At 46.1% G+C, this 27,425-nt stretch overlaps 1 protein-coding gene across 4 annotated transcripts in view; it reads right to left on the bottom strand.

Annotated features, from left to right (window-relative positions):
* Positions 1 to 15,348, bottom strand: part of PMP22 (peripheral myelin protein 22) — a 32,302-nt gene extending 16,954 nt beyond the window's left edge. The window contains exons 1-4 of one of the 4 annotated variants that reach the window (XM_044983055.1): positions 15,109 to 15,347; positions 13,746 to 13,890; positions 12,067 to 12,167; positions 10,929 to 11,028 (exon numbers count right to left, since the gene is read on the bottom strand). In XM_044983055.1, the coding sequence (XP_044838990.1) occupies positions 10,929 to 11,028; positions 12,067 to 12,144 (178 nt within the window). In that variant the 5' untranslated portion in view covers positions 12,145 to 12,167; positions 13,746 to 13,890; positions 15,109 to 15,347. Of the gene's footprint in view, positions 1 to 10,928; positions 11,029 to 12,066; positions 12,168 to 13,745; positions 14,231 to 14,626; positions 15,079 to 15,108 lie in introns of those variants that run through there. The other 3 variants (XM_044983057.1, XM_044983058.1, XM_044983056.1) reach the window with 3 other exon arrangements.
* Positions 15,349 to 27,425: the final 12,077 nt, after the last annotated feature.

The following is a 27,425-nucleotide window of genomic DNA, read 5'->3' as shown; positions in this document are numbered from 1 at the left end:
TGCGTCCCTCAACCACTGGGATGATACAAGGATAAATTCATCGCTATTTGCAAGGTGCCTGGGCACTACGGTGATGAATGCCACCGAAATGCTTACAAATAAGTTAAGCTCTGTCATTGCCCCTTGCCCTGCTAAGCGTATCTATTTATGGACAGACAGGATTCAGCCCTCAAAGATTAGGAGAGATGTGCTAGCACCATCAGATACTTCTTCCCAACTTGAAGCCAATATCAAATACAGTCACTGAGCCAGATTCACTACAATGCTCCAGCTGCTTTGTGCTACTCTGGCAATGCAAGCGCAGCCATAATCCACTTCAGCAAAGCCACTTCAGGCTACTGGTGAATCGGTCCCAGACATCCCTCATCTGCAGGAAAGTATTACAACACGCCAATGAATTACATTCATTGTGCAGCACAAGGAATGACCCAAAGAACGTGACATTAGTCACTGGAACTTGGCTGAAGAGATTATACGTGAATTGCAGCACACTGCAATCTGCATTAATGACTAATGCGAGGAATCTTCCACCACAGAAAACATTCACCCCTGACTTCACCCCAGGAAACTCCCACTGATGTCAAAGACAGGGATGACTAAGAGACACCCTTGACACTGCACATTTATATTTTATTTTTAGCATGTCACCAGTATCATAAGGAACATCATCCAGCTGAAATCTATTGCCCGGATCCGGCAAAGATTTAGGCATGGGATTAGCTCCATGCCGAACCAATTCAAAAAAAAAAATATTAAAAGGAGTTTCTAGCACTACACCCTTCCTCTGAGATGATGTCTACATATCTACACATACATGAGCTAGCTTTAATCTAGCTAGCGCAGGTATGGGTGCAAGCATGGCTGCAGCAGCCCAGGCTTCCATGTGGGCTGTACAAACCTGCCTAGAACCCTGGGTAATCAGACAGCCAGTCTGTTCTGCTGTGGCTTCCCTGCTCCAGTACCCCAATTTGCCAGATTAGAGCTAGGTCAGGTGTAGCTACACAAGTTAGTCACACCCCGTGATTGCAGTGTAGACAAACCCTCAGTCCTCCCACAACAATGTTTGTGGTTTTACAATCACATTTTTCCCCCCCAGATACTTTTTTCTTTCCCCCATTGCTGGGTAAAAGAAACTCAAACAGGGGGAAATGACTAACTCGCGATACAGGAGAATGTAGAAAAACTAATTATTCAGTTAAATTGAAAGAAGAGGGAGAAAGATACCATGGATTTCTAATCTCATACAAGTATCAGAGAGGTAGCCGTGTTAGCCTGGATCTGTAAAAAGCAGCAAAGAGTCCTGTGGCACCTTATAGGCTAACAGACGTATTGGAGCATGAGCTTTTGTGGGTGAATACCCACTTCGTCAGACACTGATAAAGTCGGTATTCACCCACAAAAGCTTATGCTCCAATACAGCTGCTAGTCTTTAAGGTGCCACAGGACTCTCTGTTGCTAATCTCATACAGTTACCGGAACCGCAGGTGTTTGTAACAGAGTAGGTAAAAAAAAAAATTCAGACAAGTGTAGCTTTTAAGCAGACAACATCCCTTTGATTTTTCAGTATAGAACATTGTAAAAATTGGACTGAAAAATAAAATATTTCTTTAGCCCACATAACAAGAGTAAGTTTTAATACAGCTACATTCTTGACTTTGCCCTGTGGGAAGCAATTCAAGAGCTATGGTTGCCCAGATGCTAGTAGACACTGGGTAGATTCTAAGCTGTTAGGCTGGTGTTATCCTGGAGGCACTCCATTGACTTCAGTGGGGTTACTCCTCAATTACAGTGGTGTTACCACCATCAGAATCTGTCCCTTTTTCATAGTGGAAACTCTCATGAGCTTGAATTACTGCAAACAGTGACATCTTTAAACAGCCTGTAAATGGAATGGGACCAGCCTTTGCATGTGATGATTAGTACACTTAGTCTAAAGACAATACGATTCCTGGGTTCCATTAACAGTACTAGGCACTAAGTACTGCATTGGCAAAACTGACTACAGCCTTGTTAATGTCATTCTGCTGCTGTCTGGCAAAGCTATGAGCAGCGGCAGGGTTGGCTGTCGCCCTGGAGGCTCAGAAAGGTGACGCTGAATTAAGTCACATTTGGAAGGCTATCTTCGCAACCTGAAACACTACAAACCTTTCAAACGTTTTAAATAGATATATTTTGCAGAAATTAACAGCGTAGGCCCCACCCTGCCATGGAAAGCATCCACCTCACCAATGAAACAGATTTTCTAAGACTTGGTCCAGCTTTTCCAATCCAGATTTAGATCAGGGTAGTCAAGCAGAATTTTCCTGTATCCCTATTTCCGTGATGCAGTTCTTTTTGCCCATATGTTTGATTTATACTTGCTGTCAATAAAAGAATTAGACACTGCCCCAAAGAGAAATGTCACGCAACTGTTTTAATGCAGTTTTTAGTCATGGGTGGAGAGCAACACCAAAGACAAGTGTGCAAGGAAGATCCCCACACAGAGAAAATAGGACTTTTTACAGACAATCAGTGGTACTCTCCTGAAATGTCTGTTCAGACCACATTACGCAATACTTCACTGGGAAACTTAGTCAATGGTCTGCTCTGGTTAAGCTACTACACTTTGGGTCAAATTCTGCTCTCCGTTACATCCATATAACCTGGCTCGGGCCAGGTCACTTGCACCCATTAACAAGACCATCAGGAGAACCTGGAGAACTCTAGCAGATTAATTTTGAGCTGAATTCTCAGCTGGTGTTAGAAGGCAGCACTTACATGGATTTCCATGGATGTATGATGATTTACACCAGCTGAGGATCTGGTCCCTCGTGCAAATTAATGAACTAACAGGCTAGGAGACTGAATGTCAGCTCTCTGCCTCCATGCATATCCTACACTGGAGTTACTCCAAATTTAGATTAGTGTGAACAAATCAAAACAAGGAGCTGAGACATTTGCAGTTGTCTCCTGCAGCTAGGTGGACAATTCGCCTTCTGGGTATTTACCTTTCCCTGCTAATTTGTCTCCTTTTGCTCTGTCATCCTTAAGTAGCTAATTGAAAAGAAAACCTGTATTAATTTACACTGGGACTTTAACAAGATATTTAACAAGATAACATTGAGAATACCTTTCACTTTTATCTAAGTGTGTTTCAAAACTACTTTTTATCTTTACCTTTTAAACACAGGGATGGCAAATCCATTCAATGAGAAGGCAGAGAGAAGGCTATGAAGCAGTGGGTATTTCTGCATCATGTGTTTCAAAGTAGATATGAATAGTGGAACGCTTATTAAGAATAGCGGATAGGTCAAATTGCAGGGATCACTGTATTATGCAACCATAACTCAAGTGCTATGTTTCTGTCCTGCTTGTCCCGATGCAAAGAAAATCCATCTGAAGCCTCAGTCTTAGGCAAGGGCAAAATTTTCTTAGCCAGTCTAGTGTGACTTGCTGTCAAGTATTGTGCACTTATTCCACATGTACGACTTCCACTGACCTCCCTGCTTTTCGTGTGGGTTTTGTGTCACAGCAGTGTGATCAACCACTACAAATTCGAGGAGATAATTTTCCCCAAAAAGACGATCTCTCCAGCAACTCAGAAGCACAGCCTAGTGGTCAGGGCAGGGGACCTAGGAACTCCGGATTTCTAATCCTGGCTCTGCTGCATGGCTCTGGGTGGCTCAGGGTTCGGCTGCACTGGGGTTTTTAGCCACCAATGTAGCTACATTGCTGTAGCTGCACCAGTGCGAATCACTAGTGATCCCCCCCCGAGTAAATGGTGCCTTGCGTTGGCATGGCTCCCATCTATGCGGATTATAGCCCGGACACTCAGCAGTGGATGTGGAGCGCTCAGCACAGCAGCAGGAGGTGGCCTAAGAGTTCCTCTGCTTTCCTGGGAATTTAGGGCACTTTGTGCTAGGCTAGTCCCAGCAGCTAGGGACTGCTGGGGTCCAGGGGCGCACTGGACATACCACCTTCCCCCACCACACTCCTCATGCCAGCAGCCAGGAGTGGCAGGGGAGCCACTACAATGGCTCTAGTCTACACCACTCAAAGGTCGCTCTACCAGGAGAAAAGCTTCCAAGGCTCAGTGCAAGGTTGAGAGCACGGTGCGCCAGTGGAGCAATGCAGAGCAGACAGTCCAGGATCAGAGGCTGTGTTGCTGTGAGGTATCCACGTGTTGCAAGAGCCATCTTCAGAACTGTCAGCGGAACCCACGGGTGGGCATGTATCAGAGGTCCTGCTCGGTGCCCAATCCACAGAAGGGCAGGAGTTTCTTATGGGCCTGCAGCAAGTGAACCTTGGCTCTTTTAGCTCCAGCTTAGCAGTTTATGCTTTTAACTGTACAGGTCCCCCTTCCAATTCCTGATGTATGGGCCAGGATGGTGGCCATCAGATCAGCAAACTGGCAAGTCCCTTCCCTCCCATGGTGCTTAGTAACCATCTGCTTTGCAGTGTCCAAAATTCCCATGGGATTATTTTCAAAAACCAATCCCTTCAATTACTGAAGGATACCCACAGTCCCAAGCAGTGACCAAGCCAACCAACAAAGTCACAGAGTGGCAATTTGAGGAACAGAAAGAGGAAACAGGAAAAATATGTTACTGAACAATCCTGAAGTCGGCGGGGGTGGGTGGGGCGCAGGTTGTCCATTTAAAGGTTCCATCAAAAAAAAAAAAGTTTGAAAACATAAAAATTGCAAGGTGGAAAAAAATCTGCACATTCTTGTGAAAAATTCTGTTTTTTTGCAGGGGCGGGAGGGGGAATTTTTGACAACAAAATTTGCAAAATTCTGTCCAGCTTTACTTAAGAGCATTAAAACTCATGGGGTTAAAAATCTCTGCTGGCATAACTCTAGACTTCACTAAATTTACCCTAGTACATAGGTACTGGAACTAGGGGTTCTGCCTGCCTGGCTTGAAGTGGTTTCCATTATATACAAGGTTACAGTGGTTTCCATTATATACAGGGTTTACAGTTTGGTTCAATGGCTCTCAGCACCCCCACTGTACAAACTGTTCCAGCGCCCCTGCCAGTTGAGCATCTGACCCATAGCCTGTTAAATATACAATTCTGGGATTCAGTGCTGAATACCTCAGATAAATCTGCTCCAGGAATGCCAAGCAGCCTGAATTAAGCAGCGATTGCAACATTTTTGGCATAATTCTCAGCCTCTTGAAAAATGACATTATCTAGCAAGTAAATGCTAGAAACAAAGCAATCAGCCCACAGACATGAAAGCCAAAGGAACGGGGCATCCCACACTGATTGTGACGCTTGCTCATCTCCAAGCATCCTTCCGTAGTATTGCAACATGCCTGTCAGACTCAGATGCTCCGAAAGAAATTCCTGAAGTCATCATTCAGCTTTGACTGGGAGCCAACCCCACCAGCTGCTGAAAGTTTACAAGTTCCAAATGGGGGAACCGTGGACTAGTGGCTTGCACCTAAACACTAGGCGGCAGGAGAACTAGGTTCTGTTCCTAGATGTTTAACTTGGGGTCTGGTTGTGCCACCCACCGATTTCAAAGGCATGATTTGCATGGCACAGGCTGAAATGTCAAAAGCTCGGGACCAGATTTTCAAATGCTCAGCACCCACCACTGGGACCAGATCTTCCAGTAAGCTCAGCTCCCACGAAGGCACTAAACAAAGACCATGTTCTCCAAAGCACCCACCATCCCCTGCTAGGAGACACATGGCTTGGCTTTCAGCACTCAACATTCTAAACTCTTCTGAAAATTTCAGCCTCAACTACCAATCAGTGGAAGTTGGACAGAACTGGGCTTGTCTGATTTTGAGCAAGTTCCTTAGTCTCTCTGTGCCTCCATTTTCCAATCTCTAACATTTATGAAGCTCTGGGATCTATGAACAAACTATTATGAGGTCTTCGTAGCATCTGGACCAGGACCCCACTGTGCCAGGTGCTGTACAAATGCAGACTCTGCTACACAGAGTTTCCAGTCTAAGTATAAGCACTATGAAATTGATGTGGCGCCCAATGAAGTCAATGGCTAAACTCCCATTCATTTCCAAAGTGCAAGATCAGGCCCTATTTAATTGCTAACAATCATGATGAATGTTGCAGGAGGCGGTGTGGGAGTTTAGCAAAAGAGGGGGAAATCTGGCAAGTGATTACTCCACAATACAGACTTAACTCTTATGATGGGTTGGGGGGGGAGGGGCCAGAAATCATCTCTACCAAAGGACTAATTTCTGCCAAATTCTTCAATGGGAATTTCATATCTGCCCCCAAGGGCGGAATTTAGTGCCACATTATTAAATGTTGAGCACTGCTTTGGCAGAGGAACAGAAAAAAGATAAACATTTTCCTAAAGCTTTTTAGGATACTGTGCAACAGTCATGGCATAGGTATTGGAAACACATTCCCATGAGTCTCCTCTGGACTCATGTGGAACATACTTTGTATTGGCGGGGAGGGGTGAAAATAAGTATACTTTTAGCTAGTAGCGTAGAAGATGGAAACAATATGGCTGTTGAAAAAATTGAAAACTATATTGAGGGAGGAGGTGTTAATGTGATTTATCCCCCCCAAAAAGAAGAGCATTTAGAGTCTCCAATTCTTTTGGGGGAGATGGGGTGGGAAGTTGTCCAGCAGCTAGGTTCCTGACCTGAGACCCAAACTCACTTCCATGCTCCGCCACAGACTTCTTGTGTGACCCTGGGTAAATCACTTAGAGTCTCTGTGCTTAGCTTCCCACCTGTGCAGTGGAAATAATAGCACTGCCCTACCTCACAGGGGGATTGGGAGGAAAAAAAAAACCACAGTAAAACTCGAGAGGTGCTCAGAGACAATGCAAATAGGGGCCAGATTAGCTTACTTTACATAGAAAATAAAAATATCACACAATATTTTCTCTATTGAAAAAACACAACAAAACAGATCAGCCTCAAGCAAAATGGAAAACAACTGCCAGAGTGAGACTGTGAGCTCTCTGGGGGTAGGGACTGTCTTTTTGTTCTGTGTTTGCCTGGAAAATGGCACCGTGGGGCCTCTGGCCAAAGACAGAGGATCCTTGGTGCTACCATTCTATATAGTAATTTAGCTAATGCATAAAGCCCTTACCCTGCAAAGGGATGGATGTAGTCAAACCCCCTTTGCCCATGCAAAACCCTGCTTCATGTAGGCAAATGCCAGGAGAGGAGCATTCAAATACGGATGGAAGGTTGAATTTATGTGAATTTTCCTGGCTTGTGTTGGGTTTAGGTCACAACTCCTCGAAGTAGCTCACATTTCATTATTCCGCTGGCTCACAAAAATGGAGCAGCTGGGCATAAGCAGGAAAAGCACCACTGTACATGCATGCATCCTGCAATCCAAATATCCAACTAGCAGTGGCAGGTCCAATTTTTAACCGGCTGCTCAATTGTGTGCCTTTAATAGTAAAAATAAATCAGCTGAAAGGATCTAAAAGGGTTCCACCCTCACTGATTCCAGGTCTTTAATTTATTCTGCTATCACCATCAGCATTCAGGTCTGATCACAAGTAGCTAAAGAGTTCCCCCTTTAAAAAACTCTTGCCTAGGGTAAGATTATCTTGTTATTTACAATATTCCCTAGGCTGCCCTATAGAAAATGTTCATACTGTAAATACTGGGGTCAAGCTATTTAGTTATCCGAAGTAATAGGCACATTTTTAAGGGCAACAGTTTTCCCCCCACTTTTTTTTAAAAAAGGATGCCCCTGTGTTCAGGGCGCAATTACTGCAGCCCTTATTTTAAGCACATGTACAGCCGTTTTTGAGCATGCATGAGTGAATCTGAACCAGCCTGCCTACGTTGCAGATAGCAGTATAAGGCCAATATTGCCAAATGCTGATTCAGGACATAACTACAGTAATCTGCAGTGTCCTAACAGAAGATTCCAGCTGGTTTCCACAGCTGGTCTGACTTATGGCCACTAGGTGTTGCTAGAAGGCTGTGAAGGAGGCCTAAACCATTCCACCAACACCTTCGAAATCTGAGCCTCTTCCCGAGATGAGAAACATGCTACTGCTTTAAGTACAGTTAAAATTAGAGGCAAGGCGAGCTCCTGCGTTTATCTCCCAACATGGGGTCCCCACGAGTATTTCGTTACCAGCAGATTGGCTAGTTTGGAGTGTTTTAAACCTGATCTCCAGAAAACTCCTACTAGAAAATTACATCAGAGACTCACTTCCCTGCAGGGTGGAGAGTGATAAGAACTTGCCAAGCTACACAAAGGCTTCACTCCCTGCACACACCTCCCGCAATGCTCTCCTTTTCCACATGGCAATTGTCCCCCACCAGCCCCAGCATCAGTGTTATGGTCAATCTAGTGGCTCAATCTTAAGACCCTTCTCCCTTCTTGGCATCTCAGGGGCAGCAGGTCACATGGTCACAGACCGGAGATGTGGTTCTACTCTCAATTACAGTAGTGACTCCAGTGAACTCACTGGGGATATGCTGGGATCAAACTATTCTGAGAGGAAAGTCAAGATGCAAATTCCTAAAGCTAGCAATGACATAAGAGCGGCCGTACTGGGTCAGACCAAAGGTCCATCTATCCCAGTATCCTGTCTACTGACAGTGGCCAATGCCAGGTGCCCCAGAGGGAGTGAACCTAACAGGTAATGATCAAGTGATCTCTCTCCTGCCGTCCATCTCCATCCTCTGACAAACAGAGGCTAGGGACACCATTCTTACCCCATCCTGGCTAATAGCCATTAAAGGACTTAATCTCCATGAATTTATCCAGTTCTCTTTTAATGATAGTAATAAGACCCCATACCAATCGCTCAACTAAAAAAATTGTCCAGATAATTATACTTAGCGCTTACGTAGTGAATCTCAAAGTGGCTTATAAAGGAGGTCAGGATCATGGTTCCCTATATACAGAGGGAGAAACCGAGGCAGAGAGGTGAAATGGCTGGTACAAGCTCATTCAGCATGCCAGTACTAGAATGCAGGTCCCCTGAGCCTCAGTCCAGTGTGCTATCCATTATACCACACTGCCTCCCCTACATCACTTGGTAATTCTGTCCCCACAATGTACAGAGGCAACTCCTTGGCCTCACACAACGTGGGCAAGCCAGCTGATCAAAGCGCAAGGCACGGCGCTACCCGAAGCGAGCTTTAGATCGATGTGCTTTCCATGGGACTTCTCCTACACACCTGAACCTGGTCTCATTGACACCACTGTCACCCTGGCTGAAATCAAATGGGGTCACTGAGGATTTACACTTGTGTATGGCAGAGCGGAACCTGGCCCCTACCTTCTACGCAGACTTTTTGTGCTCTGAAACTTGTAGGTTGTAATTCTGAGCTGTTAGTTCTTAAAGAAGAGCTCTGCTCCCATTGATTTCTATAGCAGGCATGTCTGAAAAGTTGATGGCAAGATATGGCTCCCTGTGCTCAGTATAAGTCTAGAGCAACTCCGCTGAATTACTCCAGCCATACACGAGTGCAACTAAAAGTGAAATGTGATCTATACAAAAACCCTATTTTGCACTTTACCCAATATACACGCTACAGAAATAACCAAGCGTATAAGTATCAGAGGGGTAGCCGTGTTAGTCTGGATCTGTAAAAGCAGCAAAGAATCCTGTGGCACCTTATAGACTAACAGACGTATTGGAGCATGAGCTTTCGTGGGTGAATACCCACTTTGTCGGATGCATTGGTAGACAGCGAGCATTGGTGTAACGGAGATGGAGCAGGGAAAGTCTGCAATGGTCAACTGTCCTCGAACTCCTTCCATCCCCCTGGGATAAAGTGACCATCTGGAGCAGTAACTTGCACCATACCTGGGGGGAGTTGGGACCCATCCTGGGAGTAGCGGCTAACCACTGGCAGAGGGGAATGTTGGAGATCGGTCCTGGCTGCTTAGCAATATGCCTAGAGGCAGGAAGTATAAAAAGAAGTGGGACTGGCTTTCCCAAGGACCCAGCGGGTGTTTTTCATAGAGCAAATCTGCTCTGCTCTGGCCCTTTAACACTTCATCCCTTTCAGCAAACAAGAGGCATGCCTAGAATGATTACTGCACACTTGTCACAGCAGTAAAAAGCCCCACTCTAAGGGCTGCCCACGTTTGTGTCTCTAGGTATTACCTAGTAGGAATAATTGTGAGGAGCACATTGCAAAGAGGTCACATGGGGTCATCCCCCCCTGCAGCTAAGGGCACTGTCAACATACCACAAATACAGAATGTCGCATGGCCGGGGACAGGAGCTGACCCATGGCTTCTCCCCTACTAGTAATTCAATGGGCCAAATTCTGCTCTCAATTACACCAACATAAATCTAGAGCGATTCCGCAGATCCCACAGAGAGCAGGAATCTGATCCGCTGACTTCACCATGACTCACATGCGCACATCTGAGCCCAGAATCCGGCCACGTGCACCTTATCCTCCATTGCACAGCAGCTCATGCAGCCATGCCCACCAGTGCAAAGTAGGTATCCTGCCCCACCTAGCAGCACGGTGTAAATGACTGCACAAAAGCGCTGTGAAACAGTGAATCAAGCCCTGGTTTTCTAACGTGTCATGAGCTGCTGTACAGACAGAGGCCCTGCAAAACAGGTGAGATGTGCCCACTTCAGATACAAGTAAGGAGCAATCCAGAAGAACCATTGATAGAATGGCAGCCTTTACATGAAATTAGTTAAATTCCTCTCCCTCAGTTCCACCCTGCTCTGTATCTTTATTTAGGGCCTGATTCTTCCACCTCTCGTCAGGTACCATATTCCAGAAGCAGTATCGACAAAACCACCTGAGTAACAATTCTTAAAGAACCACTCACATGAGGGACAGAACCAAGTCCCTCGATGGATCGTGCTTGACTTGTACCAGACAGAGCCTGCAGAGATTGTTCTGCAATACATATCTATTTCTGAAGGCGTGGGGGAGGAGTTAAAGGGATGAAAACCTCCACTGCTGAAGAAACAGACGAGATGTCAGAGCACTCACCATTCGTGGAGGACGTTACGCACTGAAAGGCACTCGGGACCTCTAGAGTGCTGCAGTTCTGCCAAAGGTCTGCCGTACGCCCGTTAATGATGAGCCATTGCTGAAAGAGATTCACAAATCTGTGAGAGGTGGCAGCAAAGGCCCGGGGGGAGGCAGAGCAGAGTTACCAAAGTAAAAGATAAGCTTGTGCTCAACTAAATGCACTTGCAAAGGATTCGACATAATCGTGCACGTTCATTCTTGTTGTTTTTTGCATTCTTCCCATTGCTTTGGTTATTTCTGTCTCGTCTTTATTTCAGTGTGTGCGCATGCATTACATTTACACACACACACATGCACGCACACACACACACCCCTATTTCAATTGAGTTTGGAAAGAAAACGCTCTGTATTGTTCTTTATTTGTTTTAGACTCAACTGCGTAAAAGAGGAGACTTTTGTTATTCTCTTTAAATAAGTGCCAAAGCTCTCAAACACTTCACTTCTCTCCAGCGTTTTCTTGGCAGCATGGAAAGCTACAGTAACTGCTCCATATGAATCCCAACCAACCAGTTTAGAGATTTTTTAGAAGTAGTTTTTTAAGGTCTTTTTAAAAAGCCCTTTGAAAGCTAGTCTGGAAGTGACTAGCTCTGCATTATAAATAAATAAATAAATAAATAAATAAAAAACCCTCACAAACATGTCTGCCTAGACTGGCCATGTTAATACATACAGGGCCTCTGAAAGAATTAAGATCTGGTATTGGAGGAGTACCCTTTAATTTCACAATTTGGTTTCATCTACATGGACAAATCTTACACGTGGAACTCTGCAATGGCTTCTGATCTACTTTAAGGTAGGGTCCCCACTGCTGCGCTAAACTAACATTAACCCACATGCAGCTCTCAAGAGGGTGGCTTGACATGCGAAGTGCTCCAAAACCTCAATTACGGAGATCGTGACTTCTGATTGCTAAAGAACGTCAGGCTGAAACCGGAGGGTTCCTACAGAAAACACTCTGAAAGGTGACGCTCAGCGACAAATATCCTCTTCTCTATCCCCGCACTCCTCAACCCACGGGCGACACTCAACCCCCATGCTCCCATATGGGGATCGATCACAGGGGAGGGGAAGGAGGGAGGATAACGTTTGTACTTACGCTAACGATTGTTGAGACAAAGAGCAGCACCAGAACCGCAACATGGAGCACGATGATCCCCAGCAACAAAAGGAGCATTTTGGCTGAAGTTTTGGAAAGATCTGAAGGGAGGAAAAAAGAGACCCGCTTTTAAGTGACAGCAAAACCCCTTGCTGTCAGCCCTTTGCATTTGTGTTTATGTGGGGTGTGTCCAGTATTTAGGGATAACTAGATCCAAAAAGGCAGCAGGGGGCACTGCAGCAACAGAGAATAAGCAAAGGGGCTCAACAATTTGTATTAAATGCATTTCTTCCCCAGTGCAACATCTCTTTTGGCAAACAAATGCAGCTATTGGGAGGGGTCAGGGGAGATGTTTAAAGTGCTAACTGGGGTTTACAGTGTGAAAGGGACAGGCTCCCAGGGTTGGACAGAAATCAGTGGTGTGGCTCTACAGCACTAGAGACAAATGTTGCAAGCCTGAAAAGGAAAGCGCCAGCTTTGAGAAACGCCAGACATCACCCGGTTTGGAAAAGGGCAGCAAACCTATCTACGAGGGGTTTTCTTTGTGGTGCCCAGAGAAGGGCTGGGAATGTTCTCATAAATGCTGTGAATCATCAAGGAACCTTCAACGTCTACATTAATTTTCCTTCCACCCCTTCTAACCTTCCGCGCTTTAAGTTTCAGGGTCCAGAGTTTGACGGCTTGTGATCCAAGGAGAAATGCAAATTCCATTACATTCCTCAAAATTTCCACTTAGCTCAGCCTGTCCTGGGAGTGTCATTAGCCAAAGCTAAAAGAAGGGGTTGTTTTTTTCCTGAAGCAGCAGCACGACAATATGAAAGCCCAGGTTCCCAGCCAAAGATTTTAAATATTTAAAAAAAAAACCCACCCCAACCAGTCCCTTGATCAAATATTTTTAGCTCAGAGGCTCAGGTAGGGGGAGGGGGGGACTGGAAACCGTTATTCCACAAAGCCACTATTCTTCACTTCACAGCCAACATTTGGACTCCATTAAAGTCAGGAGCCCCTTAATGAGAGCCATGCCCCAGCCATTCCCGCCGCTGCACTTCTCAATTAGCCGAGCAAGGCCAAGAGAGCGGGTTAAACCGCTCTGTGGAAAGAAAGGGAGATGAGCATGCGGCGCGTTGCGCGTGTGTTGTACAGTCGGAGCCTTTCCACGGAGAAAGCAACACAGCTACACCCCCACTGCAAGCACCAGTGCGTGCACACACACACCCACAGGAATCAACCAGGTTACAAAAACACAAAGCGGGTCTCGGGGGGGGGGGGGGGGACAAACACCCAGCTAACGTTCTTCAGTGGTTCAAACGGCTCCTAATTATAACAAAGTGAGGTCAGGACTGAAGCAGGCTCATGGAATCCGCATAGGGGAGTGAATCTGCTTTAAAGAAAGCGCGCACACGACACAACAAGCTAGTGGCTTTGGCGCAGAGATTACTATAGGGCAAGAGGGTGACACCAGCATAACCAAGCAACAGGGGACCCACTGACGAGCAGAATCCCCGAAGATGAAGGGGATTTATTTGCAGCCAGACACCACCAGGCAAGACAGCTATTGGGGGAGGGAGGGGGAACCCTACACTGCCACACTGCTGGGATCTCCTCGTCTTCCCCCAAATCCTCCCCTCTCTTCCACTATCGAAAATCACCCGCTCCTGGGCGGCGCGGCTGCTACTTACGTCTCTCCAACAGTCACCCACCAAGCGGCGTCCCAGAGGCTCGACTGGCCCCAAAAGATCAACCCGAAGAAGCAAAGGATCAAATCCAGCCCGTGGGTGCGGGTACGCGCCAGTCCCCTCGCCCGCGGCGAACTGAGCCAGGGGGCTGCGGAGAGGGAGGCGAGGAGGGCAAGGCGCGAAGTTATAAAGTTTCCCCTTTAACGAGGAACAACGCCCCGGATTGCGTCGGTGCCGCAGGGTGTGTCCCTGGGTCAGGCAGAGGGAGCCCGGCCAGGCAGCGGAGCCGGCTATAAATAACCCCGCAGGCAAAAGCCGCGCGCGAGTTCGCCGCCGCGGGGAACTTTTACTCACGCCCGCTTGGATCGCGCTGGATTCGGCGCTTCCCTCCGCCCCTCCCCCGCGTGGCTCATCAGCCCACGTGGGGAGGAGGCGAGCCCACGGCCTGGGGGAGCAGTGTGTGTCCCAGCAGCACCCAAAGCGGCCTCACGCCACAGGGTGGGGTCGGGGACACCCCCCCCCCCCAGTGTATGAGCGGAGACACCCCGTCCCCAGGGGATCCAGTGTGCGCGCAGCTCCCGACCCCCTTCGACTTGTGCAGGGAGGGGGGCGAGGCCCTGCCACTGGCCTGGGGCTCCACATGGGGGGGCTGCTTCCACTGGCCTCCAACCGAGGCAGCGGCCGGGAGAGCAGGGGGAGCCTCCCCATTGCTCCCTGGCGAGGGGCAGGAGGCTGCAGCAGGGGAAGTGCCAGCTCCGCCGGGCGCCGTGCAAGAGGCCGCCGCGCGCTCCGGGAACCCGCCGGGCGCAGCAGGGCTCCGGGGCTGAGCCCGGGGGGAGGGGGGACACACAGATGGGGTGAGCTCGGTAACCCCAGCTCCTTACCCCCTCTCAGCTCTGTCCGGTTGGGGGGAGGACAGACACGTCCTCGGTTCTCCTGAATCCTCTGGGAAACCAAACCATTCACCCTGCACCTCAAACACTCCTCCACCCGCGGATCCCCAAGCGCTTCACCAAGTCCCGGAGAGACGTGTCAGCCTAATTTAGATGCACCAGCCTTTGCTTTTGCTGCTGCTTCTGTCTCTTGCCTCTTTGCTGCCTCCCGCGCTCGCCCGCAGATGCAGAACAAGCCTGGCTCTCTAATGGTCTCGATGCGTTAGGCTCATCCAAATACAATTGCGCATGTTTGCCGCTCGCTTATTTTCTTGTAAACGCGCGTCTCCAAATTGCGCGGCGCTTTGGAGATGAGTCACAGCGCAGGGAAGAGAAAGGGCAGTAGTAGAAAGCGCCCCTCTCTCTGCTTGTCTGGTGGGGGTGGGGGGCTTTGCTGGCAGAGCTCCCCGGGGATTTCACCACCAAGGACTTACCAAACTCCAAAGCGCGCCGCCCGTCCTGGCAATGGTAGCTCCTAGGAAGCCAGCTCAACGCGCATTAAAGTTCCTCCAGCAGGGGCAGGATCCCAGAGGATGCTGAAAGCCACTCGTGGCGTGGGGTCGAGTTGAAAGGGGGATCCCTGGCGGATCGGAGCCCTTCTCTGAAACCACAGATCTGGTGCATTCACTGTTTATTCATCCCCCAGTCCAACGCCCAGATATGTCACGGTGGCCTGAGAGCGCGCAGCCTCTAGTATTTAAAGAGACAGCTCCTATCTTTATCTCCTCCCCAGAACACAGCCCAGCACGCAGGGGCTATTTAGGGGGTGCTGGAGATTAAATAGAAAGGAGTGGCTGAGAGACCTCTGTCCCAGTTTAAAGACTTATTCAAAGCCCTGGATGCTAGAACAATAAATAGTGATCTCCTTCGGGAAGCTGTCATTCAAGGGTTGGCAAAACAGCCAGACTAAATGTTTCCAGGCCCAAAGGGAGAGGGAAGTTGCCAGACGGTGCTGCTTGGGGGGGTTAGGGTCAGATCTTCAGCTGGCAGAAATTGGTGCAGCTCCATTGACTTCAAAGCATCTACACCCAGCTGAGGATGGGCCTATTGGGTATTGTGTGGTTAACAAAGGGCCTTTTCTAACCTCTTTCGGAAGGTGATGTTGTTTTGCTGTTATGTATATTTTTTCAATACCCAGTTGACTATTTTCACTAAAAAAATTAAAACAATGTGGTTCAAAACCACCTGTTGCTGGCTCTGCAGCATGTGTGATCACACAAAATGTTTGGGCAAGTCACAATGTCTGGCAGAGTCATCCAGGTGGGGTGATGATCACTTACATCCAGATTCCACACCTCTTTTACACACACCCTTCTTAATGGAACCAGATAGTCCTTGAGTCACCCAGTGCCTTTCCACAGTGTTACTTGAGGCATGAGGAGCTCTGTGAATTGACTATGGGTGTCAGAAGCTGGTCCCAAGCGACATTGAGATTCCTGTCTCAACTACACTGCTATAAAGTGGACAAAATCCATCAAAGTCAATGGAATTGGTGCAGAATCTCATGGGGTAATGGAGAACACAAAGTGGCCTCTAGCAAGCATAATATTCCTTTCCTGCTATCTATCCATCCCCATACATACCCATCTGTCTATCTCTGATGTACCTGTAACAAGAGAGAACGATATTCTCTCAACCCACTCCCTTCAGTTCAAGCGCTTCATCAAACTGAATTACAGGCATCTGCAGTCTAGGGGTAGGACTCAAACACTGCTCATTCCTGATAGGCAAAGACAGCTTGTCTATTTCAAAGGCTGCACAGTCGCTTGGTTACACAAAACGCCTACGTTCTTGGAGTCAGTGACATGCAGAGTGATTCACTTACAGAGAACAGCAGAGAGCACAAGAGTTTCTCTGTAGGCCAGGAGGGTGTCAGAGGGGGCAGCATTCAAGGGTGCCTTGGTCACTGAGGGTACGTCTACACTGCAATGAAAGAGCTGTGGCGCACCTGTGGCCGGCTTGGATCAGCTGACTCAGTCTCAGGGGGCTCGGGCTGTGGGGCTAAAAATGGCAGCCTTGCAGTAATGGCGATTCAAAGATTCCCTCTTGAAAGCAATAAATAAGCAACTCCTAAGAGCAGTTTTCAGGGAGTCTTTTCAATACAAGTTGGGGGGAGGTTTAGGGGATGCGTCCTGGGTGACAATTATTAGGGCACAAAGAACTGGGGGCTCCTCTTACATCAGCCTCTTCAGATTTTGGAAGTGTGAATTGTAAAAGGAATAGGCATCATCAAGTACTCAGAATGGGGCTGATGTGTGGCCTCTTGGGGTGAAATCCCATGAAGTCAGTGGGAGGTTTGCTATTGACTCTAATGGCATTAGGATTTCACCACCTGGATTCGGTTCCAATAGTATGTTTAAATGGCAGTGTGTATGCATCCAGCAAGGATTTGCCTGCACAGTTGTGTGTTTGTGTGCGCGCGCATGCACAGTGGAAGTGAAATTTCTTCAGGAATTTCAGCACTGGGATTCAAGTGCAAAAGGCCTGTGAAATGCAGCGATTTTCCACAAAACTCAGGTCGAGATGTTTCAAGCACCAGAGGGATTTGGTGCCCAACTCCCCTTGATTTTCAAAGAGAACCAAGCATCCAAGTCCCTTAGGCATGTTGAGAATCCCAACCGTCAAGCACCAGCAGAATTCTACCCAGTGGCTGGGGGGGGGGGGGGGGGGAGGGGCGCTGTTCTGGTTGCAGTTGTCTGTTTCCCTCCCTGTGCAGGCTCTCACAGCAGACCACAGCACCACTTGCACCCTCAAAAGTCCCAGACGCAAGCCGTGGGAGCGTGAACCCATCCCTGTGCAGGGATGCCAGGCCAGAGGGAAGGCGCCCCAGGACCTGGCACCCATTTGTGCACCTGTGCAGGATCAGCCATGATCTTACTCCAGTTTCATCACAGTGAGAGAGCTGAACTCACCTGGAATTACAAACGCTGCTCATCTTTAACCATAGCCCATAGGAGTCAGGGCTAGAGGACATGCCTGGCCGTTTCCCCCTCAGCTAGTACAGGACGTTCCCTACAGTTTGGGCCTAATATGCCCCCACTCACATCAAGCAGCACCCACAAGGATTCCCATTGACTCCCATGGACCTACAGGCATAAGTACCACTCAGGCACGGGTGATGGTGACAGAATGAGGCCCTATATTATCCAGGATGTTGATCTAGTCCCACCTGAAAGGATTCAGTCCATCCTTCCCTCAGCAACTAAGTCCTCAGTCAGATAAAACAAGGCATTTTTTCTCTGATTCCTAATTGTTCCTGTTTCCTTTTAACCATGCCTCCTAGTACATACAACACCCCATCAGTCTGCCTCTGTGCATGACACTAAGCATCTGAGGGGGCTCTGTGATTAAAATCTTCTAGCGAGCAAAGGCGTTTGGATTCTCATCAGTGGATTCCTTAATACAGATTCTACTGCGGGCCTACTCTCTAGTAAGGGCAGGAAAATAAATTAGTTTTAAAGCCAGAAGAACCATTATTAAATATTATCATAGCTCCTAGGAGGCGCAGCCATGGACCAGGGCTCCATTGTGTGAGGCGCAGCACAAACGGATAGCCTCTGCCCCAAATAGTTTACAATCTTGTCTAACCTCTAGGCTGGTCTAGTGGATAGCATATGGGTCTAGGCCTCAGGATATCTGAACGCAGCTCCTGTCTCACCTTGGGCGCATCGCTTAAATCTACACCATGCCTCAGTTCTCTGGGTGTAAAATAGAGCTGCCTCCGTGTCTCATAGAGATAAGAGGGAGCTCAATTCATTCTGCAATAAGGGCCATAAAAGCACCCAGATGGGCTGATTGTGTGAGCAGAACTCCTGTCCGTGTAAATGGGAGAGAATAAACTCTTGTTTTCCAGGGATTCTGAAAATGGGGCCAAACCTAGCTTTTTAAGCAAGAGAGAAATATGTGAAACTCCAATAGGAGAAAAGAGTAGCCCAAGGGTGAGGAAGCTTTCGCTGGCAAAGAGCCAGGGAGAAGGAAATAAAGAGGATGTGCACAGCAAAGAGCCCATTCTGCAGACATTCCTCCAGCGGAGTTTTGTCTCTTTTTGGAAATGCACTTTAGCCAAACAGACCGAGGCTTTGGAAATATTTATTGAGCATGTGATTTCCTTTATAGCTCTAGGGATTTGATACCAAGCTGCTTCCAAATATTTCAATCTTGTGAATAAGCTTCTAGGAGGGCTATTCTTCATGCCTTCAGCAAACAGAACGTGCTTGATAAATGTCTGCTAGGATAACATGGAAACTAAACAGAAAGAGGAATGCTTCTAAAATGGTGGCACCCAAAGGGCATATGGCGTATGTTTGCTCCATAGATACCAATGTAGACAGTTCTGTTTGGCATGAGGATTGGGATCGCGAAACCAAGATATGTGTAACAGGGTCAACTGCCTCCCGAGCGCCCCCTCATGGCCAGGGGTGGCTCTACAGAACTCTGCCTCTATTTCCCCTCCTCATAGGCTTCTCTGTGTGCACACACCCCTCCTAGGGGTCTGAGTTTGTTAATGTAAAAGGTCAGAACAAAACTCAAAGTCCCCAAAATAGAGTCCCTCAAGTCCCTGCTTTTAGCAGGCTGCTCCCTGTTCTACCTGGCAGGAGTCTTGTTTCTCTGATGTCTCAAAGTCTCTGCAGCCTTCTGTTCCCTACAACCTGCAGGAACCTTCTAGCTCTCTGCAAATCCCTGTTCAGGCGTGCCTATTTAATAAGTTGGGTTGGCTGGCCCCAGGGCTGTAGCCCTTCAAGGAGCAAGCCACCCTGTTGCAATATATAAAAGCAGCTGCTTGAAGTCTCTGAGTACAGTCATTTAGCTTCTGCAGTAAATGAACATGCAGTCCTGAACATTTACATGAAAGCTGAATAGGGTCTAGACGCCAGGCCAGTCTGTTCTAATGGAATGGAAATAACGTGCATGTAAGGGGGTGAACTGCAGGCTGTGTGTGTGTCTGTGGGTGCACACACACGTGTGTGTTTGTGAGCGAGACGGAGGGTGTGTAGGGGTGATGTGTATGTAAATATACATATGCACTTTAACCACATTTTTCAATGCAATCGTACCTATGAAGTCATGACCAGTGCCTCATCATCATCTAATGTGTGTACATGCCAGAATATTCCTGGTGTGCCTCCTATACCAGTGATGAATTTGACCACTCTATTTACAAGTTATTCCAGTGTATTTGAAAAGACAGGACTTTCACTGTATGTCTTTCCACAGATGGGTTTCTTTAACCCCAGAGCCTTGCCTTGTCAGCAGAACCTTTGGGAGTTGTTTCCCGTTTCATACCCTGCTAATTAAAGCCATACACAGCAGGAGGTTCGGAATGTGCTTGTAGAGGGGAAGGGGCAGAAATCTAGACTGAGATCAGCAAGCGTGGAATTCATACAGCATAGGAGAATGGGGTATAGATGGAGCAGAGAGATGGAGATAGGTTGTGGACCTAACCCTTATCTCTTCTTAAATAACTATATATAAATAAAAGGTTATTTTAGAAGAAATATGTATATATGAGATAAAGGTTAGAAGAGATAAAGGTTATATATATATCCTATATGTGAATATTGTTCTGTGCATGTAATTATGAGTGTCCTTGTGACCCACCTATAGGTATCTTATACAAATAAACAAATTTGTTTATTTGTATAAGATACCTATAGGTGGGTCACAAGGACACTCATAATTACATGCACAGAACAATATTCACATATATACATAGAGTTAACTATACAGGTAAGTGTTATTGATTAGTTATGTAGGTTCTCAGCCTTGGGTCATGACACCAGCTGAGGCTGAGAACAGGTCCCTAGCCTCTGTTTGCCAGAAGCTGGGAGTGGGCAGCAGGGGATGGATCACTTGATGATTACCTGTTCTGTTCATTCCCGCTGGGGCACCTGGCATTGGCCACTGTCAGAAAACAGGATACTGGGCTAGCTGGACCTTTGGACTGACCCAGTATGGTGGTTCTTAGGTGTCAGAAGCTCATGACCACCCTCCCTGCCCTACCCATGTTACTAAACAGGAGCAAGGTCCTAACTAAATGGGAGAGGACTCATGCAGGTTTGGAGGGAGAGTGGAGAGGTATGTAAAAGGTTGTGAACGCCTGCATTAGTAGAGCTTCTGTTTCTTTTAGTAAGGTATCACTATATGCATCTTGGTACACAGGCAATCAGTGCAACATTATTGTTCTGATTCCACTGAAGTCAATGACAAAACTCTCCCTTGAGTTCAGCGGGGACAGGATTTTACCCGATATTGCCACATAGAAAAGCATGTTAGTTTAGCGTGGTTCTACGTATGGACTCAGATGTTTCAGTGGCATTGTTATTTATGGAGAGGTGCAGAAGTAGGGGTTTTAGCTCAGGCCTATTCTTACTTGGGCCTGTTTCTTGTATGCTGCAAATAGATATACAGCTGAATGAAACTCACTGGTCACTGCATGTTACAAGTCTCCCTGTGTGCTGTATCCACAGAGGATGTGAATCCGTTACAGCTCTTAGCTACAGAACAGGGCTCTTTAGCTCAAACTGTAGAGGCTTACATGGTTCCTTCCTTCTTGTTGCCCAAGCTAGCAGTCATCAGACAACTCTCAGGAATCTTGGGACTGTTGCTTTTGAGCTGTGACCTGTTCCATATCTTATATTTCTTGAATTTTCTTTAGCCATAGCTTAACTGAAGAGTTTTCTATGAGCCATCATATAGTGATGGGTTTTTTTCTGGCTGCGGTTACTGTTTTGCGGGAGGGTCTCCCAAAGCATACTAAACTGGGTTTATGCCACAATGTATGTCAGAAGTTTTCTGCAAGCTTTTATGTCACCCTAATCCATGTATAGCTCCCCAGGGATGCTCACTGATTTTTTCCCTAAACAGAGCAAACCTTCTTTTTACAACAGCGCCTTGATAATTTGGTTGTTACTCTTTGACTGGGTATTGGATTGAAACAGGGTTTATCTTTAAGTGGAAAGCTGAGGGTGTTTGGTTGCGTTGGAGATGTTTGGCCGTGTGCTTTGGATGGAAACTGATTCCATCACCAGAGTAGCAATAAGATGGACACCTGAAAGCAAGTGAAAATAAGGTCACTGGAAAACAACATGGCGAAGAGCTGTGGAAGCCAAGCTGAAAAACCAGGAGCACAGCAGGGGAACCATTGAAAGACTTGCCAGAAACAGACAGGAGTGGAGGAGCTTCATCGCTGCCCTAAACACCAGAGGTGCTGGAACTAGAGGTGTGGAGGGTGCTGCAGCACCCCGTGGTTTGAAGTAGTTTCCATCATATGCAGTGTTTACAGTTTGGTTCAATGGCTCTTAGCACCCCCACTATAAAGATTGTTCCAGTGCCCCTGCAGAGGCGTAATGGGAACATGATGATGATGATGACTACTTGACTGCATGCACCAACAACTGATTTACCATCCTATCACACTACAAAGATCACCGACTGATACGATGGGGAAAAGCCAGGAAGAAGAAGGGCAGAAACACAACTGTTGGATGCAAGGAAATTTCCACACACTAATTCTAGCAACAGTTTGACGGATACAGGAATTTTGTTGCAGCAATACAGGCAGACAGGTAATCCTTGGACCCAGGGCAAGGGAAAGGACTCTGATTGGAAGACCGTGATAAAGGTAGTGGAGGCAGGTAAGAAGGACAGAACTTTAGTTGGGGGAAAACTTGAAGAATTCAGAAGGTATCACAAAAGAAAAGGCACCTATGGTGTCAGCAGATACCAGGCAGGACAGCTACTTTATGTAGCTTGCTGCGTTCACCACAGACAGATGCTATTGGGAACTTAATCTTAAGAAATGAGATAAATCTAATAAACAAAGCTTACTCACCGCTAGTGAAGGTCATATCTGTGCACAGCCACCATGGAGAGACAAATGCATCACTGAAGTCTATATAAACCCTCCAAACAGGGGAATTTCACCCCAAATATTTTCCTCTGAAGAGCCACAAGCATGAGTCTTGTGGCAGGGTATGTCTGGGGATCTGCATAGGCCATATCATGTAGAAGTTGAGGAGCATTTGGGATATGGTGACCACAGTATTATGGGATTTTTAGAAGATGACAAGTGCCAGAGAAAGCAAAATGAGCGTTTCTGACTTGCGGAAAGTTGGCTTGGAGAAAATATGAAATACCCTAAGGAAATAGGGAATTCTGTAATGTCTGGGAAATCTGCTTTAGAAAGTTGGAAAATATTTGAGAAAGAAATTAGAGAGGCTGCAACTGAAATTCCTCCAGTTAAGACTAAAGCAAAGAACCACAGAGTCCAAAGTGTATTGAAAGGGTAGGACAGAGAGAAGACATTTACGGCCACTTAACTGACACTGCATTTAAAATCTCATAAATTACAGGAAGAGTTTAAAGGCTTTTGGCTATTTGGAAAAGACCAATCTTTGAGATGATGTAACAGAACGTTTCAAAAATCTGAGGTCAGGACTTTGCCCAAGGAATTTAGGAATAAGTGCTAAAATTCAGGGCCATCCTTAGGCATACACAGCATACGCAGCGGCATAGGGCACTGAAAATTTGGGGCACCACTGGGTCTTAGTGTCCACCCTCACACCTCTTCCTATCCCGCCTGTTCTGACCCTTCCGGCAGGCTCCCTCCACAGCTGGCTGCTGCAGCCTGGTGGTAAGTCTTCCTCCGGAGGGGATCTAGTACTTAAAAGTGAAAAAGCCTCCAGCCTGCCAGCCCTACTAGCACAACACTGAAACTGTTAAAGAGCCATTCAGGTGATAATGAAGCCATTTAGCAGGCATTTAACAGGTATCTACTGTCAGTTTCTGAATTTACTGACAAAAATAGTTGTGCATGACTGTAATATTTACCCAGAACATGTTAGTCTACAGGACCTTAGTTTAAAATTTGCTTTAAAAAGATTTCATTAGTGTGTTGCTGAAGATTATAAAATCACATCTCTAAAAACCCTTGCATAGATTTTAAGATGCACAAGCTGAGTATTCATCTTTAGCCTTAAATGCTTGGATCTTCAGACATACAGTTTTTTAAATAAATTCTTCAAAGACCACCCTTATACACATGCGAGCCCAGGCTGCTGTCGGGCATAGGGGCACCAGTTTAGTAATACTGCACAGGGCCCCATAAATCCTAAGGATGGCCCTGCTAAAATTTTCAAATGTGGCTACAGGTGCCTCTACTTTTGGGTGCCCGGCTTAAGGCACCTTAGAGGGAGGGGCCTGATTCTCAGGAGAAGACGCTCATTACTTTCTGAATATCAGGCTCCATTATAATGTCTTGAGTTGAGCACCTACGGATCAGGATAGCAAAGAATCACTAGACACTTTGGAAAGTCTGAGGCAAGGAAATGCTGGCAGAACAACTTACTACAAAGGAACATACGGATACAGCACACAACGGGTTACCAGGGGAGTTCACAGAAGCTAAAAGTCAGCATGTCCATAGATTTATTTCTGCATCAGGAGGGGAGTCCGGCATCTGGTGCCACAGCAAGAAGGTGGGAGTACAATAAACTGAGAAAGGGCAGGCATGTTAGGCTAGACAGCCTTTTCTGGTTCTAAGATGCCATGTTCTTAAAAGGAAGCTGCTGTCTCCAACAGACTCAGCTCTGCAGTTCCAAGATACAAATAAAGGGGAGGAATCTTATTTTTAGTCTGCATGAGACCAAAGTCCTGGTGCAAAAGGTCATCAAGAACAAGTACTTCCTGTTTTCTGTTATGAAGGGAGAACCTGCCAAGATGCAGAGGTTATGGGATGGGATCCTGCCACAGATTAGAGCTCTGGGACCCTGCACGGGGAACAGTGAGGGGCTCACAAGCTACAAACTATCTCCATAGTCTAGAGCAGCGTTTCTCAACTTTTTGATACCAGGGATCGGCTTGCTGCCTTCCTAAACTGCGTCAAGGAGATCTCATGGACTGGTCATTGAGAAACACTGGTCTAGAGAACCAAAAACATTGGTAGCACTGTCTGGGTTTATCTGTGCTGTTGCCACTGAGAAGGAAACCACTGGAGGACTCACGCAGAGCCAGAAATTCTGATTGGGAGAAGAGCAGAATTTTGAAGTCAGAATTTTCAAAGCAATCTAAGTGACTTAGACACACAACTCCGATTGGATTTCAGTGAGATTTGGGTGCCTAACTGCTTTCGTCTTCTTTGAAAATCCAGACCTAAATTAATAACTCTGAGCTTTCAAAAATGAATTGCATTACAGAGGTAGGCAATGACAACAGAAGCAATGAGCAATAGGAAGGCATCCACAAGCCATTGCATGGGAAGACGTGTCCACAGTAACTTGAACAGGTTGAATAAATAGAACGAGATGGGGTGATTTTCTGTTCATGCTCAGTTTCTTGTTATAGTCTTAATAATACGCATAAAAATGCTTTGATAGCACTTAGCTCTGTTGTGATATTTCATCTCGGTCACGTGGTTAAAATGAATAAAATACCTTACAAAGCTACCATTAAGTGACACATATAGCATTGCATCCAGTGGTTCAGGCACTAGCCTAGGACTTCAGAGATCTGGGTTTAATTCCCTGCTCTGCTCCAGACTCCCTGTATGACCTTGGGCATGTCACTTAGGCCCAGATTCCCAAAGGTGTTGAGGCTCCTAACTCCCATTACTTTCAAGGTTCGGTGCCCAAATACCTTTGAGAATCTGTGCCTAAGTTTCCCATCTGTAACACAGGGATAATAGCACTTCTCTGCCACACCAGGGTGTTTTGAGGATAGACATATAAAAGATTGTGAGGTGACAGATAATATGGTAATGAGGAACTGATAAATACTCCATGTCTAATGACAAGGTGCTGTAAAGAAAGCTGTCCATACAAACCCTGCTCACCCCCACTAATAATCAGGATGTTCACTGCAAGTTAGTGAATCTTGTAAATTAGCAGGTATGCAAGAAATACATGCATCACCTAAAGCATTTTGCTCATTTATTTGATGTGTTGAATTTTAATCATGTGTGATAAAGCTCCAAAGCCTCCCAGCAAATGCTCCATAGTGCACTTTGTAGAAGTACTATGCTGAAGGATTAGTACTGGGAGACCTCGCTACAGTACTCACTATTAAAGCTTTGTGGAGAAGCGTGAGAGTACTGCCTTTTCTGTACAAGTTTTAGTGTGTGCTGGTTAGCAAGACTCTATTGTCTTTGTATTTCATTGCATCTGGCAGATGAAACCTTTATCTGGCTAAGACCTTTATGAAACTATGCACTTCATTGTTTTGTTCTTGACAGCAGAGGAAGGTTGCAAGATCTTCTGAGGTTTAAAATTTGACTATTTCCTTTTGTGCCTTATTTCAGACTCCGCCAATTCTTCTGCTCTTCTCTAGCATATAAGGGTGAGATACTCAGTTGCAAACTGGAACAATGGGCCCAGATGTATCCCATTAAAGTCCACGAGAATTTTTCCAGAAACTTCAATGGGAACAAGATTGTGTTCTAAAGATGTGAGTGGAGTTACTTTATACACTGGCATAAATCAGGAGTGAAAAGAGTTGCACCAAATATAAAGCTGGAGTAAGATCAGGATCAGCCCCAATGAAATTCACATTTTTCTTAAAAAAAATAGAGTATAAAAATTCAATAAAATATCACAAGGCCAAGTCCAGCCCTCCAACCCCCACACCCATTGCTCAATTTCACCTGACTCCTCTCTTGCTTACACCAGTGTAACTGTTGATGTCTGTGGAATCACTCCAGATTTACATCACTATGGGAAGTGTATCCGGGCTGTTGATTTCAATGGGAGTTGTGCCTGAATTTGGTCCATACTTTTTGTCTGATTCCCGATTTTAATTTAAATGCTTTTATTTTAATTTTATTTGATTTTTGGCAGTTTAAAGGAAAACTTGATGCATTATCAGGTGACTTAAAAGCAAATATAATGTCATTTTTTCAGATGGGAACCTTGGGAAACATTTTCAAAAGCATAAGTGATTTAGGAGCCTCAGCACAATGTTCAGTGATTTGAGTGATTTCAAAGTGGTTGGATTTTTAAAGGTATTTAGGCCTCAAAAAGAGGTAGACAGGAGCCTACTGGGATTGTCAAAAGAACATAGGTGCTTAATACCTATTTAAATAATTGTTTTCAATGAGAGTTTGGTGCCTAACATTCTTAGGTGCTTTTGAATAACTCACTAGGCTCCTCTCAGTGTCTTTAAATGCATAAATGCCATTGAAAATTGGAAGTCAATGGAATTAGCTCCTGAGTCACTTAGGACCTTTTGAAAATGTTACCCCTACACTAGTAAAGTGCCTACTATTGTGCATATGATAGCACTCTTCAGCGCTGCAAAGCCTAGTGATCGTCAAGCACCTATAATTAGGGTATCTCACCTATTTAAGCAGGATTATATAGCATTCTAGATAGGGGAGATAGTTTTTTAAAGTCTGGTTACTCGAGTAGATGAATGGTACACATTGGGAAGGTTCCTAGGATTCACAATAATTTGTAAAAACAATGAGGAGTCCTTGTGGCACCTTAGAGACTAACAAATTTATTTGGGCATGAGCTTTTGTGGGACAAATTTGTTAGTCTTTAAGGTGCCACAAGGACTCCTCATTGTTTTTACTGATACAGACTAACATGGCTACCCCTCTGAAACCTGTCACGATAATTTTTGTTTATCCTGCTGCATGCCTAAAAATACATCATCAATATCAACACCTAATTACTCTAATTGCCGAGTATTTTTAGTTTTACTTCTGCTTTTTTTCCACTAGCGAGAAACAAAGGCGAGAGACCCTGCAATTTTAGAT

Source organism: Mauremys mutica, chromosome 12 (assembly GCF_020497125.1).
Source record: "Mauremys mutica isolate MM-2020 ecotype Southern chromosome 12, ASM2049712v1, whole genome shotgun sequence".
NCBI classification, from domain to species: Eukaryota; Metazoa; Chordata; order Testudines; family Geoemydidae; genus Mauremys; species Mauremys mutica.
This window is presented reverse-complemented; position numbering and strand designations above follow the sequence as displayed.